The sequence below is a fragment of the Bos taurus genome, chromosome 16 (assembly GCF_002263795.3).
Source record: "Bos taurus isolate L1 Dominette 01449 registration number 42190680 breed Hereford chromosome 16, ARS-UCD2.0, whole genome shotgun sequence".
Classification (NCBI taxonomy): Eukaryota; Metazoa; Chordata; class Mammalia; order Artiodactyla; family Bovidae; genus Bos; species Bos taurus.
Window position 1 is genome coordinate 49,212,105 of NC_037343.1, and position 19,640 is coordinate 49,231,744.

General features: G+C 55.7%; 2 protein-coding genes across 13 annotated transcripts in view; one reads left to right on the forward strand and one right to left on the reverse strand.

The window, feature by feature from the left end:
• Positions 1 to 1,617: 1,617 nt before the first annotated feature.
• Positions 1,618 to 16,007, reverse strand: DFFB (DNA fragmentation factor subunit beta). Of its 9 annotated transcripts, none has more exons than XR_003029595.2 (8): positions 15,758 to 16,007; positions 13,767 to 13,893; positions 10,749 to 10,937; positions 9,898 to 9,977; positions 8,614 to 8,784; positions 7,243 to 7,343; positions 4,279 to 4,630; positions 2,783 to 2,871 (listed from the first exon to the last, which is right to left on the reverse strand). XR_003029595.2 is itself a non-coding variant. In XM_005217070.5 (8 exons), exons 1-7 carry the CDS (start codon positions 15,878 to 15,880, stop codon positions 4,552 to 4,554), a joined length of 870 nt encoding a protein of 289 aa, XP_005217127.1. In that variant the 5' UTR covers positions 15,881 to 16,007; the 3' UTR covers positions 2,784 to 2,871; positions 4,507 to 4,551.
• Positions 16,008 to 16,175: 168 nt separating this feature from the next.
• The window catches only part of CEP104 (centrosomal protein 104), a 40,279-nt gene continuing 36,814 nt past the window's right edge, over positions 16,176 to 19,640 (forward strand). For 3 of the 4 annotated variants that reach the window (XM_002694118.7, XM_024976780.2, XM_010813401.4), the window contains exon 1: positions 16,176 to 16,365. The gene's annotated coding sequence lies outside the window, so the exon portion shown is untranslated. Of the gene's footprint in view, positions 16,366 to 16,509; positions 16,700 to 19,640 lie in introns of those variants that run through there. The other variant, XM_015475183.3, reaches the window with a different exon arrangement.

Below are 19,640 nucleotides of genomic sequence, written 5' to 3' on the forward strand. Positions count from 1 at the left end.
GGCTGGTAGACACTCCTGGCTCAGTCATGATGGCCGCTAGACTCCATCCCCCTCAGACGTCCTGTGAACTACGTTTGGGAGCAAAATGGAGTTAAAGCACCCAGTGAGGCCCCACACTGTCCTTGACAGTCCACAAAGCTGCCCCGAGGTGCCTGTCACTGCAGTCACTCTGCCTCCATGAGACCGCTGTCCCATCGGCAGCCGTGACGGCCCCTGCTCTGAATCGTTCTGTGATTTACTGACAACAAACTGCTTTAATGATGGGACGATGCTGCTTGTGAGGCACTTTGGAAGCAGCCAGGGAGAGTAATTTACAGAGATTCTGCCAGAATGACTGTTGTGACTGCAGCGCTGGGATGCCTGGGATGCTGATTTCAGGGGATTTTGTGTTTCACCCACACTGGCTCCCAGGAGAAGCGTCAACCCTGCAGGACGTGTGCCTCCTCATGTTCCCACCAAAATGCAAAATGTCACCTTTAGTCTTGGAAGCCCAAGGTCTGGCAGCTCGCGGTCCTCAGGGAACATGGAGAGGGTCCTCCCCAGCCCCCCAGGCTGCCCTGTCAGCCCCGGGCAGCTTCTTACACGTTCTGAGCTTTTCTATCTCTAACCCACGATGGATGATGGTACGGTAGGTCGTCCCGCCCACCCTCCAGTACCAGCTGTCACCCCTAAGTCACAGCTGTGGTCTCTTGTGGTGACTGGAGGGTCACGCTGAGCACAGGGAATGCCCTGTGGACTCTGCTGGGTGTTGGAGGCAGGTGGCAAGTCTGTGTCTGTGGCAAGTCTATGTCACCAGAAGAAAACTCCAGGTGTCCCTGTAAAGAGGGGCTGGGGCAGTGCGACACATCTGGGGAACCTGTTCTGTACTCACACGTCCAGACAGCACAGAGAAGACACCCCAGCAGGCCAGCCCAGGGTGACAAGCAAAACAGGAGGAACACGGATCAGGCCCGGGATGAATTAAAGTTTCGAAAAGCACATTACAGGGCATGTTAAGTTGCTCTAATTGTGAGTAATCTGAGGGTGCATCCTGCCCAGGGTGTCTGGGGTGGGTAGAATAAGGAGGCAGGTCCTGAGGAAGCTCTGTGGAGCTGCTTTCCAGAAACGTCAGAAAGAGGCTGGAATGGGTGCACCCCCGCAGCGCAGGGTGTTGGGGAGTTGCGGGGGGCAGTCAGTGGAGCTGGCGGGACCAGGGCCCCTGGGTGTGGTTGGGACTCCACTGCACAGATAAGACCGCCGAGCTCTGGGGCATCTGGCCTCTCCCACGTCCCCACTTCCCATCAGACCAGGTCGACACCATGAGTTGACAGAGCACTTCTCAAATCCCACAGAGGACTGGCACTTTGTAAAGTATGTGGAAGGACTTCCCAGGTGGCCCATTGAGACTCTCGAGTTCCCAATGCAGGGGGCCCAGGTTCCAGCCCTGGTCAGGGAACTAGATCACACATGCCGCAATTAAGACCCAGGGCAGCCAAATAAATACGTTTTTAAAGTTCTTTAAAAATAATAATAAAAAAATTAAGTGTGTGTATGTTTCGGTGACATAGATTTGCGTCAGTTTTTTAAGTCATTGACCCCTTATTTTTCTCATTTTCGTCATTCTCAATGAGGGCAAACTTTTTTGACATGTTTATTTTTTAAAAATCTTTATTGCTTTTGTGATTATACAATAAGTATAAAAATTTAAGTATTATAAAATGTGACTTCAAAAAATAAATTTTAAAAAATTATGATCATTTTAAAATCTTCAAGGATCATAAAATGCATGGTTTAGAAAATTGGTCCTTTGTGATTCAGTCACACTCCATTCCACCCCCCAGGATTCCTCCCTTTGTGACAGTCTCTGCATGACCAGCACATGCTTGTGATACACACTCGTCACACTGGACATGGCCAAGCCACCTTCCTCGCCTGTATGCTTAACAGCCAGCTTCCCGCACCTCACAAAACGCCTGAAATTGCTACAGTGTTTTGTATTAGGTAGATGTGTAGGGTTGAATCATGAAATTAATCTGACCATTTCTGACCCATAAAAACAGCAATTTCCTATAGTTCAGCATCATGCCACAATCAGCTCTCTGGACATTTGGAGGGTTTCCCACTGTTTGCTGTTGGAAACAGAACAGCAGTGAATATCCTTGTATTTTACCCAAAAAGAGTCACAACTCTCAACCATTCAGCAGAGGCCTGAGGAGGGGGCACTGCATTGCCTGAGGAGTGGAGGCTCATGGAGCTGAAGTTCCCCGAAACCTGCCCAAGTGGCCAGGCAAGAGGGGAATCTACCTGATGGGGGACACTGCACTCACACAGGTGAAGCCTCAGGGCCGCCACTCCTGACCCCAGGCATCCTGGGAGCCCCAAGACTTGTCCTCTGGCAGCTGAGCTCGTGGAGGTCAGAAAACAGCTTCAGAAATGTGCTCCAACCAGAGTCTGTAGGATAATGTTTTCAAGTTTTTTCCAAGAATATTGGAGTGGCCAAAAAAAACAAGCACCTGAGACATCACTGGTGGTCCAGGGTGGACTCTGCACTTCCGATGCAGGGAGCATGGGTTCAACCCCTCGTTAGGGGCCTAAAGGTCCCCCACGCTGCGTGAAGTAGCACCTGTTGGAAGGATGCACGTGCTCCCGGGGCCGAGTCACAGGCGCTGGCGGGCATGCCGCTTCCTCCGCGGTGCTGCTGGGGTGCAGTAGACCCTGCTGGGGTCACAGTGGAGTTTGTGGGTGGTCTTCTTGTGGCAGGCAATGTGGACTAACTTGAGGTTCTCCAAGGTGAAGAGCAGGCGGTAGAAGTACTCCCAGTCCACCTCTCTCCCTTCCGCATCGTGGACGGCCGCGGCCAGCGCGGGCACGACCACACGCTTCTTTTCTATTCTGTAAAGCAAGGTTAGGGACGTCATCTTCTGTCGTCACAATACCCCCGCCACCTGCCCCCATTTAGTTAGCGCCTCATCTACTGAGCGACTTCACTTTCACTTATCACTTTCATGCATTGGAGAAGGAAATGGCAACCCACTCCAGTGTTCTTGCCTGGAGAATCCCAGGGACGGGGGAGCCTGGTGGGCTGCCATCTATGGGGTGGCACAGAGTCGGGCATGACTGAAGCGACTTAGCAGCAGCAGCAGCAGCAGCATCTTCTGCTGAGCCATCAAGATTTGGCTGCTTCCAGGAGAGACCGGTGGAGAGAGTGAAGCTCTTCAGAGGAGCCGCCCTCAGACCATCCCAGCCGGAGGGGGATGGGCACTGGGAAAGGGCTCACCCAGCAGCCACCGATGCGCTGGAGACACCCCTTCCCAGACTGACAGGGGCACCATCGCCGTACATGGCCCCCGCCCACCAGGCCAGCCACCCAGCCATGTCACGTTGTAAAAAGTACATGGTGCGTAGTTAAAATACTGAGAAGTACGCTGGAAAAAATGAGAGTCAAGCATAGTCCCATCACACGAACAACAACATTCTACTTCCTTGGCTCATACTTTATCTATGTGCAAATTCACTAAAAAATTACAGGATGATATATGAACATTTTTTAAATAGAACCTTACAAACAAAGCTACAGTCACCTCCAACTACAGCCTTTAATCTCACTTCCCAGAGACAATCCCCATTAAGGGTCTGACATCTGCCTTTCCAGACCTCATCCTATAATCTTATCTGCAGACACGTGTGTCCATTTAAAACAACCATGACATCGCTTTATGTGACCCGATTTCACGTATAAACAACAGTTCAAAAGACCTCACGGCACCCAATGGAGAAGCTTGTACACTGATGAGATGGGGCCAGAAACAGCGAAGCTGGGGGCTCGGGGCCACTACACTGGCACAGCGGGCCCTGTCCCCATGCCAGAGAAATGCTGAGCACCAAGGAGGAAGTATCTGGGAATAAAAGAAAGAAGGTGGCTCCCTCTGCAGACACAGAAACGGTGGCTGGACCACAGGACTGTGCTGCACTCCACAGCCCACCAGGGTTCCAGTCCTGGTGGGGTCCCAGAGGCCTCGAAAGCCAGGAGGGGTGGGGCTGAGACCCCCGCCCTACCATTAGAGGAGGAAGAGAGAAGCTGCCAAGGGTCCGGGTCTTCCGGAAGAGGAAGGAAAAGCCTCTGTATGAATTACCAACCCCCGCTAATGGTCTGTGGGTCGGCCTGGCCCACTCTCAGGGCTGTGCTCTGCTGGTGGGCTGGCTGGGGGCTGGCCCTTCTCCCCACAGGGTCTTTCATCCTCCCTGCAGGTTGGGTTGGGCTCCCTTGAGTGGTGATGATGGCATTCAAAGAGGACGTACCCATGTGTGAGCCTGCACCAGGCCTCCCTGGCTCCGTGTCTGCTGGAGCAGGTGGCCAAGTAGATGCAACGTGGCGGTGGGAAGGAGGCTCGAGGTAAGGACACCTGCAATTGCTGTGCCCAGGGTGCCATCAGCACCCTGTGAACCTCCAGTCATGTGGAAAACCAGGCCCCTTGGCCCACCTCTCACGCAGACACACATCCAACTTCTACACATCCAACCACATACGGCTGCAGGTGGTATGGAAGCCGCCAGCAAGGAATCAACACGCAGTTATCTGACAGCCTCTGACTGAGCCTCACCACACGGGTAAAGGATGGCAGCTGTCAGCTCAGATGGGACCGTCTCAAGCCTGTGGGAATAAAAGAAATAACATGGCCAGTGGGACAGCCCTCAGACCAAAGGACATGTCGAGGTTGACAGGACGGGCCGGGAGCAGCAGATTAGGTTAAATCCAGCCGCGCATATCTGAGGCCACGTGGATCTGAGTCCACAAACATTCACACCACCACCATGCAGGCTTGGAGGAGTCATGAGTGACTGCGGCAGTGAACAGGTGCCAGGAGAGGCAGCCAGGAATCCGGCAGCGACTGAAGACACATGCTTACCTCTACACCTGGCTCAGACGGCAAAGAATCCGCCTGCAATGCGGGAGACGCGGGTTCAATCCCTGGGTCAGGAAGATCCCCTAGAGGAGGAAACAGCTACCCACTCCAGTATTCTTGCCTGGAGAATCCCACAGAGAGAGGACAGAGGAGCCGGGTGGGCTAGTGGAGCCTGGTGGGCTACATACAGTCCACAGGGTTGCAAAGAGTCAGATACAACTGAGCAACTAACACTAACACCAAAGGGTTCACAGAGCAGCCATAACATTGCAACGGAAATGACAGAGTCCTTAGACCCAAATAACAATACAGTTACCCAACTCACAGGAAGTGGCTAAAGCGGACTCCAACCTGAAATGTGTATGTTAGAGGACAAGAGAGATGCAAAGTAACTGATAAGCAAGAAAAACACCTCCAAAATAGAAAGAACAAATGAAAAATAAAAGCCAAATGAATGAAGTTAAAGAAGAGGCCAAGGACAGGTCTGAAGGGAGGGAGGGAAGTGCTTGTTTCAGAAGGAAGACCAGCCCCATGCTCCTGGGGCCCCTGCTTCAGGAGCGGGCCTTTGGGCCCAGAAGCCCTGCCCACCTGAAGCCCACCTGGACCCCTGCCCCGCCACCCAGCCATCATTCCCGGGACAGGCTGCAACCTGGTGCATGCACCCTCGTGGTGTGAGGGGGCCTGAGGGTGGGGAAGGAGGGCAGACTCTGGAAGCCAGCCACTGCAGCCGCGTCCCAGAGCCCTGAAAAGGCCACCAGCTGGGACAAGGAACCTGGCCTGGGCTGCGGTGACACCGTCCAGGAGGGCGGACAACATATGCTGCACTGAGAGTCAGTTACTCCTCTGCGTTTCACTATTTAAACACATGGCTCGTGGCTTCAGCCCCACCAGTCGGGGTGGGCCTGTGGCCATATCTCAGGAAAAGAAGCCAATGTTTTCAGACCCTGGCTGCCTCCTGGTCAAAACCACATTTTAAATTAAAAGCCAGTACGTGTATCTACGGAGAAGACAATGGCACCCCACTCCAGTACTCTTGCCTGGAAAATCCCATGGATGGAGGAGCCTGGTGGGCTGCAGTCCATGGGGTCGCTAAGAGTCAGACACGACTGAGCGACTTCACTTTCACTTTTCACTTTCATGCATTGGAGAAGGAAATGGCAACCCACTCCAGTGTTCTTGCCTGGAGAATCCCAGGGACGGGGGAGCCTGGTGGGCTGCCGTCTATGGGGTCGCACAGAGTCGGACACGATTGAAGCGACTTAGCAGCAGCAGCAGCAGCAATGTGTATCTATGTGGATGTACATACATTTAGAGAAAGAGCGGAAATGTAACCGACGTGTTTCAGGAGACGTGACCCTGGCTCCAGTGTACAAGCCCAAAACATAAAAACATACCCTCAAAGAACCAGTGTCCAAGATGTAGAAAGAATTCCCACAAATTAATTAGGAGACCAAAGCCAGACAGAAAACGAGCAGAGGCGGCAACAGCCACTTCACAGAACACGAATGGCCGACAAACTCACGGACAGCCCACCTTCCTAGTAACCAGGCAAACGACCTGCAGCCAGAGAAGCTGCTCCCCACCCAGCAGGCGGGGAGCATGCAGAAGGTCCGACACCAAGGGGGGCAGGGCTGGGGCCTGAGGATTCTCCACCCTGCAGAGCAACCCGAGACTCGTGGGGGCAGACAAGGACACAAGGAGCCAGCGCCCCACGCAGGCAAGAACCCGAGGATGTCTTTATGCGGGGGCTCTGCCTGCAGGTTCTTCCGTATCTGTGCCTCCTTCGTATCCATGGATTCAGCCAATGCAGATGGAGAACTGTAGCATTTCCTACTGAAAAACCTTGTGTGTAAGTGGACCCGCGTGGTTCAAACCCCATGTTGTTCAAGAGTCAACAAGAAAAGCGTCTCGGTTAAAATAGTAAAATTTTCCATTTCTTTTTTGAATGAGCTGATGTACACATAAAAGCGATCCTGCCACCCAAGACGCACTCACACTGGCTAAAGCGGGAAACGCCCTGCACATCACCGCCCAGTCCCCCCACCCCCCGCCCTGGGACAGGCAGGGATCCCACTGGTGCCAAACTGACTGGGCCCTCAGCTGCCGACCACCAGCTTGGCCCACTGGTGGGATCTGGGGGTGGGCGAGGGGGCACGGAGGGTTGCACTGGTATGGATGGGGACCTGAGCCACCACACTGAGTGACAGCACCACGCAGGTGACAATGGACATCCGTGGGTCTGTGATCCACGAGCTGAGTGTGTGGAACACCAGGCGGCCATCAGCCCTGGAGGCCAGGCAGGGCCAGGCCAGCAGGTGCGCTGCAGTCTGTGCCCACACCCCCCACACCGCGCACTCACACATGGTCCAGGTTCCAGGTGCTGAAGAGGACACGGCTCTCCCGGTTACTGTAGGGGTTGATGGAGTGTCTGGAGGTACAGTCGTCCACGTCAAAAGGACCCTGGATGGAAGAGAAGAGGTGACGGCCCTGAGGCCAAAGAGCCGCTCCCCCAAGTCGGGGGTGCCCCAGTCGGGGATCAGGCCCTGTACATGGTCTGTGCTCAGGAGGCAGATACTCTGTCCTGGCAAGGCACCCCACTCCCTGGTGACCCCAGTAATGCACTGCATCTGCAGAGGGGACCAGTTAACCCGTCAGCCGCCAGGAATGCCAGGCTCCCTACCGTGTACCTCCTGTGCCCGCAGCCCTCCCCACACCGCTCCATCACATGGCTGCACCGTTTCTGCCTCCTCTATGGCATCCCAGCATTTCCCTGTTACCTGCACAGGCTGGGCCACGCAGACGCACTAAAGCGTCACCTCCCCCTGAAGCCCCAGCTGCACCCCACCCAGAGACCCCGGCACCCTGAGGGCCCCCACAGCCTCTCTGCAAGAAACCCACCACCCAACTCGCTCACAGGCCTTCGACCCAGAGCCTGCCCAGGCTGGGGTGGAGGTGCTGAGGTGGAAGTGCTGGTCGCTGTCCCTGCCACACATACTGCCGGGCTCAGGTCACACTGCCCAGGAGGGAGTGGTCAGGTGAGAGTGACGTGAAGCCAGGTGGGAAGGAGCAGTGTCTGGGTGCTTGGGACATCACCCTTGGAGGGGGCTGCCTGAGGGGGGACAGAGGCACGGGGGGCTATGGGGGGGAGACTGGCCCCCTGCCAGCGGCAGGGAGGGGCTTTCACTGCAAGTGCTACATGCAGCTCACGTCCACCCACAGCTGGCCTGCAAGCAGCAGCACACAGCAAGCAGTGCCCCTGCTCTGTCCCCACAGCTCAGAATGCTGCTGCAGCCGACGCCGCCAGGGCGCCAAGCTCTACGAGTGCCGAGATGTCGCATCCGGCCACGACCCTGAATCCGGGCGGGCTCTCTCATCCGGGCTTTCCCACAGGGCAGACCACGCGTCAGCCACCACCCAAACAAACACCTCCCTCCTCTGAGGCCAGGGCAAGGTCTCTGCTCACAAGCAGTCGTGTTCTGACCCCTCCCTGCACAGGCATCACGTAAATTCGTCAGGAAGGCAGGTTCTCAGGCCCTACGACGCTGCTGAACAAAAACCCTGGGAGGGACCCAGCCGTCCTCACAAGGCCTCCAGGGGTTGCAACGCCACTGGAATCTGGGAACCACCAGTGGGGCTGACCACTCCCTCACCCTGTGCAAGCTGGCACCCAAGGGCTGCCCCAGCTCACCAGGCCTTGGCCAGGGTAGCCCAGGATACACTCATGGCTCACCTGGCAGGAGAACCAGCCTTCGGGGGTGCAGAGCCGGCGGCCGGCCTTCGCCCCTCGGTCGAAGTAGCTGCTGTTGTACTGGGCAGCCTGGAGCTTCTGCTGCATGGAGCCCACGAGCCGCAGGTACTCCTCACGAGCCTCTGCGCCCACCAGGGAGGCGCCAGAGGTCACCTGGAGAGGCAGGGGCATCCCTGAGCACTGGCCACACATCCTAAAACCCACTGCTGCCTGGATCCCAGTCCACTGAATGCCACGGCCCTCAAAGACCCTGCCCCCTTGGGTCCCAGCAGGGCCCTGAGATTGGGGGTTCTGAACTCTGCCCCCTGAAGTCCCAGCAGGGCCCTGAGGTTGTGGGGGGGGTCTGAACTCTGCCCCCTGAAATTCCAGCAAGGCCCTGAGGTTGGGGGTTGTGGATCCTGCCCCCTGGAGTCCCAGCAGGGCCCTGAGGTTGGGGGTCAGAGCTCACACCCACCATAACTGTCTGACTCTGGAAAGTTCCTCTGGGCCCATGAGACGGAGCTTTGGTCACAATCAGACAAACTCAAGCTCCGGGTACACTGGCTGCTCCGTCTCCTGAGCGCTACCCGGTGCTTTGCGGCAAGAAACCGGAGAAAAAGGGTGCAGGTGAAGTGACCACCACATCACCACCCACTGGAGTGCAGGTGAGGACTCGCACCCATGGGTCCACACTGAGCACCAGGCAGAAGCAAGGGGACCGCCTGGCCCAGTGGGAATGACAGCAGGACAGCAGATGGCTCATCACAGAATGGGGCTGGCACCCAGCGGGGCCTGTGGATGATGCCCTGGATCACCCATCAGCCAGCGTGGGAAGAGCACTTCACCAGCAGAAGGAGGCTGAGGGTGGCTACAGTCAGCAGGGGTGGAAGCAGGGACGAGGGGGAGCTGGGTCAGGCCCCAGGGCCTCAGATACCCTAGCCCTGAGGTTTCCTTTGTGCTCTCAACAGAGCACGTGTGGGCAGTTCTGCACCACGAATGATAAACTCTAGTCCAGGACACACAGCCGGGAGCAAGGTCAAGGTGTGGGGGTAGCGGGTGGCCTGCAAAGAATGGAACATGACACCTCCTGGCTGACATCCGACCATGAGGTATAAGGAGCAATGGCAGGGGGCTCCCGGGGCAAGCAACTAACTCATTGCTGGCTCATGTTCACCTGCACCCACACCCGCGCCAGCCCTCACTCCTCTGACATCCACGCCGGTCCTGGGAGCCAAGTCCCAGAGGCAGAACCGGCTTCCTAAACCTGCCCAGCACACCAGGACCTACTTCTCTCAGGTAGCTCCGGATCCGGCTCTCGCAGCTGTATCTCAGATAGCCAGACTTGCTCCTAAACCGGGACTCCAAGCCTGCCGGAAGGAGAGACAAGACGCCTGGAGCCTGGGGCTGTGATCTCCTGGGAGGGGCGGACAGGAGGGCTCTTGACTCGGCTCCATCTAGAAACGTTCTGATGGGAACCTGCTCCTTCTGCAAAGGAAGTCATCTCTGGTCCACCAGCACAGAGCACCTCAAATGCCACCGGGGAGCCGCTCTCCCAAGGGGGCTGCTCCACCTGGCTCAGAAGACCAGTCCAAAAGGTGAGATAGGACCAGGTGACTGGATAAAGAAGATATGGTCCACCCATGAGATGAAATATCATTCAGCCTTAAAGAGGAAGGGAATCCTGACACCTGTCTCCACACGATGAACCACGAAGAGGTTATGCTGAGTGAAGAAGGAAGATGCATGAGCTCATTCATACGAGGTCCCTGAGGAGTCATATTCCAGGGACAGGAAGATGGGGGACCAGGGGCAGAGGAGAGGCGGGGAGTGATGCCCACTGGAGACAGAGCCTCAGTTTGGGATGAAAACCTCTGAGAACAGGTGGCAGGGCTGCTGCACAACACTGGGAATATATTCAATACCAACGAAGAACTAAGTGCCCAAAAATGGTGAAGATGGTGAACTTTACTTCATCACGATTGAAAAATAAAACCGCCAACCCCAGGGCTGCCTGGAGCCTGGCCCTGTGCTTGGGAAACCCCTGGATCTGGGAACTGACGGAGACCCCGGGTCTCAGAGAGTCAGTCCCAGGGAAGCCCTCCACACCCGCTCCCTCCAGGCCAGAATCCATGAGGTACCTTCAAACCACGGCGGGTCCTCGGCCCTGGTCTCGGCCGCGATGTTCTCACTGACGGTGCCCAGCAGGTCGGCCAGCAGCTTCTGCCGCAGTGGGGCCCGCTCGTCCCAGAGCAGCTGCCGGGCGGCCTGGATGACACCTGCGTGCGGCTCCTGGAACACGCTCAGGAAGCGGCTGATGTCACTCACGACTGCCACCAAAGGGGACAGAGAGGCCACCAGGCCTTGGAGCACGGCCTCTGGGAAATCGCCTCCTTCCCCTGCCCCGACAGCCACCAGCCCAGTGCTCCAGGCCTGGGGCCTGGCCCCCCACACTTAAGGTGACAGTGGGAAGGACAGAAGGGGAGGACACAGGAAATGAAACACACCAAAGGGAGTTGCTGCCCTTCCCCCTTGGCCTTCCCTCCTCCAAGTGAAACCACCTGGTCTTGGGCCCTCATTTGAGGCCTCAGGCTCCAGCTCATCCCTTCACTATTCAGCTGACTCCCCACCTTTCCACACGCACCCGAAAGCAGCCAGCCCTCCAGGTAAGCGTGAGAAACTAAGGGCTTCTTCATCCTATAAGCAGAAGTCCAGACCCACAAGAGGAACAGGCCCCACAGCGGTTTGGGTCATTTCAGGGACTTGGGGCTGCTCCGAGTTCAAATATCAATGTGATCCACCCTCCACAGGCTAAGCAAGAAAAGCCACGTGATCATAGCAACTGGTGCAGAAAGACAGAGAAAATCTTCAAGACCTAGAGCTTGTCGAAAAAGTCTCAGACCGAACCACAAAAGTATATGTACAGACACATAAAGGGGCTTCCCTGATGGCTCAGTGATAAAAAATCAACCTGCAATATAGCAGATGCAGGTTCAATCCCTGGGTTGGGAAGATCCCCTGAAGAAGGAAATGGCAACACACTCCAGTATTCTTGCCTGGAAAAGTCCATGGACAGAGGAGCCTGGTGGGCTATCTAGAGCTGGACATGCCTTAGTGATTAAAATAGAACAAAGAAAGATAAAAAGGGACAAGTAGGACTTCATCAAAAGTAAAAATCTCTACTCCATGTATAAGACCTGGTTAAGAAAACAAAAAGACGAGCTGCAGAGAATCTATCTGCCAACCACACGTCTGACAGAGACTCACGTCCAGAATGGACCAGGGGAACCCGCAAGACTCAAGCAGGAAAAATATCCAGCTACATAGCGGACAAAAGATGCTCCACGAGAAGGTTTACAGGTGGTAAATCGGCCCAGGAGAAGATGGCCAACACCATCAGCTGGGAGGAACATGTGAATCCAGACACCACCACACGCCTGCCGGAGTGGCTAAAGCAGAAACAGCAACAAGGCCTGGTGAGGCCACAGGCGCCTGCTCCTGTCCTTGCTCCGGAAATAAGCCAGAACCACAGCTCTGGAAAGCAGCGTGGGGCTCCTTCCTTTTCTTGGTAACGTTATTCAGATTTAATTCTCTAGAAGGATAAGGCCCGACGGAGGAAGGATGCTCGCCACACCATACATGTCACCTTCACTGCTACAGCAGAGTCCCAGCCAAGGGCCGAGGCCACATCCACATTCCTGTCGGGCCTCTCTCTCTCCCCACCCTTTCAGCAGAGGGGGCAGGACAATCTCAGTCCTCGGAGCTCCACTGCCTTCCCACAGCACCTGAATCGGAAGCCCCTTTCTACAGGGGCCAGACAACCCTCCAGACAAGCCATTTCTGGCCAGTGGCTTCCGGCTCCATAGTAGCACTTGTCACCCAGCAAAGACTCCACTAAAGACCCACCTCCAAGGGCACTGGCTCCAATAAGGCAGCGCCAACAGGAACCTGAGGATGGATGGGTGTCCACAAACCCGACAGAGATCAGACACTGAGCGTAGAGTCAGTCACCTGCCCGTCCCTTAGAAAACAGATTAAGGAAATGTTTACCGACTGAGACACAGGGGGTCGTTCGGACTTCTACATAAGTTAACTTGAATTTGATGCTGACTAGAACAGCCTGTCTGTGGTAAATCGTACATACGGTGTGCATCTGCCTTAATTATTAAAGAAAAGGGTGCACTGACCAGAAGTAAAGCAAGTCCATGTTAAAAGTAAAGATTGGGGAATTCCCTAAAGATCCCATGGTTAGGACTCTGAGCTCTCACTGCCAAGGACCGTGGTTCAATCCCTGGTTGGGAAACTAAGATCCCACAAGCTGTGCAATGCAGCAAAATAAATAAATAAAGTTTAAATGCCCCTGTTCCTGGGACGCCAATGATGGTTACTCCTTCGATGGTCAAGATTCTGCTGGTGCCAAGGCCATGCTGATGCTCTGTGCACATGCTGATCTGCTGTTTCTGAACCCTTAAGAGAATGCATCCTGACTTGTTTAACAGTCTTTGTCCTGAAGACACAAAACTGTGCTGAAAACCCTGCTTCTCCGGAGCAGATACTCGGAGTGATCTTAGAGACTGTCTTCTGGGCTACATTCTTCAGTTTGGCTCAAATAAAACTTTTCTATTCTTATTATTGACTGTTTGTTGATTATTTTGGTCAACAAAGCCCAGTAAACAGGACAACCTTGCTCTCTGGCTCTGCTTCTCCTATAAAACTGGGTAGCCTCCAAACCACAAAGCCCACTCTCTGCCCTTAGGAGTTACTGCTGCTGCTGCTAAGTCACTTCAGCCGTGTCTGATTCTGTGCAACCCCATAGATGGCAGCCCACCAGGCTCCCCTGTCCCTGGGATTCTCCAGGCAAGAACACTGGAGTGGGTTGCCATTTCCTTCTCCAATACTAGGACACTTCAAATGAACATAAATAAAACTAAAGGAATTTCCTAAAGAGACACATACAACAACCAACTGGACAGGTGGGCTCCTGGCCAAGAGGATGGACAACTCAGCCATCTGAGCAAGCTCTGCCTCCAGGGGCTTCTTCCTTTAGGGTCCAGAGCATGGGGACCCTCCCTCCCAAGGCTGGCATTCCCTAGCAGAGCCTCTGCACCTCCACAACCACACCCACTTCCCCATCAGTCTCCAAGATCCCCAACACTTACAGCCCTGCCAGGTCTGGCCGGCAGTGAGAAGCACAAGCTCTGAGTTGTCGGGGGCACTCCAGAAGTAATCTCCAGTCAATTCCGTGCCATCCTCATAGAGACACAGGCGGGAACCAGGGATGGGGAGCTGGGGAGAAGAAGGAGGTGAGATTGGGGTGGGATGCTCACTTCCTTGGTCTCAGGGGGGCCCAATCTTGGGGTGGCCAGCTGAAGTCTTCCCATCTGTAGCCCTCACAGAGAACAAGAAGGAACCATGTGGTAAAGAATCCTGCCAGAGATGCAGTCTGCACATATGGAGAATATCCATCGAGGGCCCCTACTGTAGGTCATTCTAAGAAAGTCACAGAGATGAATATACACTGGTGACCACTTTGCAGGATTCACCACTCAGACTCTTTCAAACAAAGCTCCCCTAAGGCACTTTAAAATTCAAGCCCGTTTCCAAAAATGACGCTTGACTGCACTAAGCCTGTAAATACATCCCCATCACCGAGGCACACGGCCTGACAGGTGTTAGCACGCAATACCTATGGCTCAAGTCTCTCCCTGGCACTGATTAATTAAGGAGAACCTTACTGAGCAGGACTCACTGCCTCTGCCTACAGAAGTGTGACCAGCTCACGGGACTGTGAACCTGCTGAGGTTTACTCCTTTGCCATGCCACATTGATCCATTTCATAAGTTTTCATACCCAGTTCCTTCCCTCCCCCTGTGCCATGCAAGTACGCACTCACCCAGCGCTGGTCTAGGCCCAGGGGAGGAAGTTAAGACAACAAGGGTAGGAAGGATGGCTGAAATCCCTAGAACAGTAGTACCTAAGGACCATAAGAGGCCTCGGAGCCTGACCCTTCATGTTACCCCAGGGAAACCAAGGCAGGGAGCATGTGAGCCATGAGCCGATGGGCACCAGAACCGGGTCCCTGGGCCTCAGGCCAGAGCTGTCCCGAGCCTGGCAGTTAGAAGGGAGGAGAGCCATCCCAGTTCTCTCCAAAGTTCCCCTGCCCTGACCTGGCCCAGGAGCTAGACAAGGCACTGGGGACTTCTCCGCAGCACAGGAAATGAGGATCTCTGCAGCCCAGGCGTCTCCCACATCCCTGGTTTGGAAGTGCAAAAGCAGTGCCTCTTATTCTCCCCAGATGTCTCCCAAGCAGGTGGGCTCCTGATCGCAGGGGCAGAGGCTTCACTCACTCAGGCCGTCTGCTGAGACCGGGCACCAGGATCCAGAAGCCTGGAAGGACCCCAATCACAGCCCACCCCCTATCACACACACACCTGTCCCCGCAGTGCCCACACCATCAGAGGCTCAGCTAAGAGGCTTTGGGTGGACCTAGTACTGGGTTGTGGAGAAGGCCAGTGGCACCCCACTCCAGTACTCTTGCCTGGAAAATTCTATGGACGGAGGAGCCTGGTGGGCTGCAGTCCATGGGGTCGCTACAAGTCGGACACGACTGAGCGACTTCACTTTCACTTTCATGCACTGGAGGAGGAAATGGCAACCCACTCCAGAATTCTTGTCTGTAGAATCCCAGGGACGGGGGAGCCTGGTGGGCTGCCGTCTATGGGGTCGCACAGAGTCAGACACGACTGAAGCGACGTAGCAGCAGCAGCAGCAGCAGTACTGGGTTGGGTTTAAACACCAGCCTTTCCTTGGTGGCTACAGCAGATTACTCAGTCCCTCTGTGCATCAATTTCCTCATTTGTGAAATGGGGTGTGAGCACCCAGTTCAGGGCAGGGCACCTGAACGCCACCAAAGCCCATGTAAAGGAGCCCGGACAGAGCCCAGGGTGGGCACGTGGCCATCGGCAGTGGTCAGGCTCAGGCTCTCTGCCCAGAGATGGTGGACAGCGTCCCCTCCCACTGTCAGGACTCGGGGGCCTACTGTGTGGCTTGGGGCAGCCTGAGCTCGGCCAGTCCCGACGCCGCAGGACGATGGGTCAGCACGGTCCCATCCTGCAAGTGGAGGCTCCCACCCCGCGGCCCCACGGGGCACCTGCAAGCGTTGGCACCCCTTCCGCAGCACTTCCTCGCAGCTCCTGCCCGCCACCCCAAACTTCTTCTCGCTATGCAGGGACCGCAGCTTGAACGTCTTGGGCTTCCGGAGCACCGCCGACATCCTCAGAAACTCTGGCCCCGCGGGCGGCACCTGCTCGGCGGATCGCACTGGTGTCCACTCCAGGTGGTCTCCACTTGGCGAATCAAGGCCGTGCGCCGCCCTCGGAAACTACATTACCCAAAAGGCCAGGAAAGCGGCGGCGCGCCCCCGCCTTGTGCGCAGGCGTCGCCGCCGGAAACTTCATTACCCAGAAGGCCAGGAAAGCGGCGGCGCACCCCCACCTTGTGCGCAGGCGCAGCGCGACGGGGGCGGGGTCGCGCACGCGCGGAGGCCCGGGCGGGCCGGCCTGGTTGTCATGAGAGCGGCGGCCGCGGCCCGGGCGATGGGCGCTGGCCGCCGCGGCTGCTCCTCGGCTGCCACCGCTACTGCGGCTCGGGGGTGTAGGCCGGCCCGGGGCGGGGGCGGAGGCGTTGCCTGAGGTCCGCAGAGGGTGCGGCGCTGCCGAGGGCCGGCGGAGATCCTGGGTCTTGCGAGTGTCCTGACAGGTACCCGAGCGGGCCGGGGCGGGACCGACGTGCGGGGTTTGGAGCGGCGGGGCTGGGTCCACTGAGGCCTCCGTGGGCGCGGCCCGCGCGCTGCGTCACCGCCCGGGCGGCCCGTGGCGCCTGCGCTCGGTCCCTGCGTTGGGCGGCTGCGCGAGCCCGGCGACCCCGACTCCGTGCGAGGTGGGAAGGAGTCGGCTCTTGAACCTCGTCTGCTCCGAGGACTCTCTGGGGCACTTGGCGAACCTTGAGGTTGCTGCACCAAAAGCCATTTAACTGTGTGCCATTTACCGTAAACCGTTTAACTGTGTACTACTTACATTTTCATAAGAAAAAAGTGAGTACAAGTTTCGTCTCCTAAGCCTTGTAGCAAGACATTTGGAAGTTGCTGAATTGTTTCAGTGTAATGTAGCTATCCAATTTCCCTGATGCAGAGTCAAAAGCTGACTCCGCAGGGATGCCGAAGATGGAGCCTGCGCTCGTTGTGGGGAGAGGACCTCTGTGCACCCGGCCAGCTGGGGCCCGACAGAGCTCCGTTCTCCCCAAAATGTTAATGGTGAATTTTGTAGTGCCTGATACTGGAGTCCTCAGTGACATCTCAGGTCTCTTACAGAAGACTTGAAGGATTATGCAGAAAAGATTCTAGGGTACAGGGTGGAAGGAGGTGGCCGAAAAAGAATCCTTCTCAAATACCCAAACCGAGGTAATAACGTTGCCTCTGCCGTTCCTCGGCACTTCTCCCTGGCTCCTAGATGCCAGGGCTGTGGTTGGAATGTGGGGAATCCCCAGCACAGGGCTCCCACCCTGAGCTTCAATAAGTTTGGCTGGACTTTAGAATCTACCACATGAAGAGAGGGTTAGAATGGCAGATTGGGCTTGAGCAGGGTCCCTCAGGCGGGGCAGTGCTCCAGGTCGAGAGGCCTGGCTACTGTCTTCTAGAGAAGACAGTGGATCCCTAAGAGGGGATGTATTCAGTCATCCTTCCAAAGGTGGGGCCAGTGACACTTGGCACGGAGGGGTGGGGGTTAGAAGTAGATGGGCTGGGGGAGGTATGGAGACCGAGGGGAAAATCAGCCCTGGCTGTGAGCCTGAACCCTAGCGTGTGGGAGGAGCTGCAGGCTGGGTCAGACTGGTGCCCGTCTGGCGTGGGAGCTGGAACACAGGCCACGCTCTGCAGTTGCTGTGGATTAAGTCACACACTCGTCCGTTTTCTGTGCCTGCATTTCATCAGTTTCCGGGTTGGTTTGGTGTTCCTCTACTATCCTGTGACATCCTTCAGTGAGCTTTGTATACCGAATGACTGGGATCTTTAATAGTGGTTTCTCATTCTGTTTTTAATGCGTCTGTTCATATAGTCCAAGAAACCTTAGCAAATGCCGGCCAGCAATTAATTTGTCAACATAGTCCTTTTCAGGGTCTCAATAACAGTCAGAGGAGGATCCAGATCCATCCTGAGCACGTTAAAACAAGCACGTCTTACGTGGGGTGTGCTCATGTGTTACCTCCTCCTGAAAATCTCAGTTAATAGTGTGTCCCACCCCAGAGAACCTTCTGGAGAAGGCTTTATGCTCTGTGTTTTTGAGGGCTCTTGGTTGCATACTGACCCTTCAGCCAAATCGGCCAACTGCAGAGCATCAACGGCCTTAGTAACTGGGGAGTCAGTGGGAGTCTGTGAGTCCTTTGGGCTTTAAGTCCTGATGCTCACAAGGTGGGGGTCCCTGCCTGTCTCAACACTGGTTCCTCATGTCAGCCCCACCCCCTGCCCAGAGCTCCCCGCTACTCTAGCAGCCGCTTTCCTCCCCACCCTCCTCCCAACCCTTACTCCCTACCCCTGATGCTGTGCTGCAGCTCAGCCCCCGCAGTAGAGTCCCGGGACTGAGCACCTTGGTCCCGTTCTCATGGCTCCATCCCTGAGTCAGTTTCTGAGGAGGACGTGGAAGTCTTGAACTGACCAAGCTGGGAAACATGCCCCACAGTCAGGGGCTGAGGGGTGCAGGGTGTGGGAAGGGCGGAATCATGGAGGGAAATTGGGATTGAGGTGCTGTTTTCAAAGGAGTGGGCAGAGCTGGACATCATTACAGCCACGCTCAACATGATGGTAGGTAGCTGTGAGCCAAGCCAGATGTGATTTTTTTCTCCTGAGAGAAAAAATCATCCAGGCAATACTTACCCATCTCCCCACCGTTGGCCATGCAGCCTGGCCCCAGGAGCACAGTTGTGCACAGAAGGGTCTGTCTGTGGTTCTGCTCTGCCTCTGCTGGTCAGCATTTTCAGGTAGCAATGATTATGCTGTTGATTAAACTGCCCCTTTCCCCCTTATCTTTGTATAGCTGTTTAACACACTGGTTTATTAGTTTCCTAACTAATTTGAAAAACTTCATATCCATATCTTAGCAAAAGACCTTGTTTTTGCCAGAACAGAGTAACACAAACTGGATGAATTAAAGCCACAGAAATATGGAGGCTAGAAGTCCAAAATCAAAATGCATGTGTGCAGGGCCACGCCCCCTCTGCAGATCCTCCTGGCCCCTCCCAGCTCCGGTGTCCTGGTGGTCCTGGTGCATGTGCAGGGCCACGCCCCCTCTGCAGAGCCTCCTGGGCCCTCGCAGCTCTGGTGTCCTGGTGGTCCTGGTGCATGTGCAGGGCCACGCCCCCTCTGCAGAACCCTTCTGGGCCCTCCCAGCTCTGTGTCCAGGTGGTCCTGGTGCATGTGCAGGGCCACGCCCCTCTGCAGAACCTTTCTGGGCCCTCCCAGCTCTGTGTCCAGGTGGTTGTGGTGCACCTGTGCAGGGCCATGCCCCCTCTGCTGGCCCCTCCTGGCCCCTCCCAGCTTTGGTGTCCAGCAGGGCCACAACCCCTCTGCAGAACCCGTCCTGGCCCTCCCAGCTTAGGTGTCCAGGGGGTCTTGATGGCCTTGGCTTGTGGGTGTGTTGCTGCAGCTGCTTGGCCCTTGTCACTTGGCTCCTGTGTGTGTGTGTCCCTGGCTCTTTGCTGATAAGGACACAGTCGTGTTGGAGCAGGGCCCTCCCTACTCCCATATGACCTCCTCTTAACTTGCACGCTGTTCCTAGACGCCCTGTCAGTGGTCCCGGGAGTGAGGACTTCAGAGCGCTTTGGGGACACAGTGCAGCCCACGATGCTGCTCAGGCTCTTTGGACATGTTAGTGTATTTGGGAAAAGTCACGGTAACGTGAATGATACTGTTAAGTAGTATCAGAGGTACCTTAGAAATTACATAATAGAAACTAGACTGTTTCAAAGCAATGGGACAGTCTGAC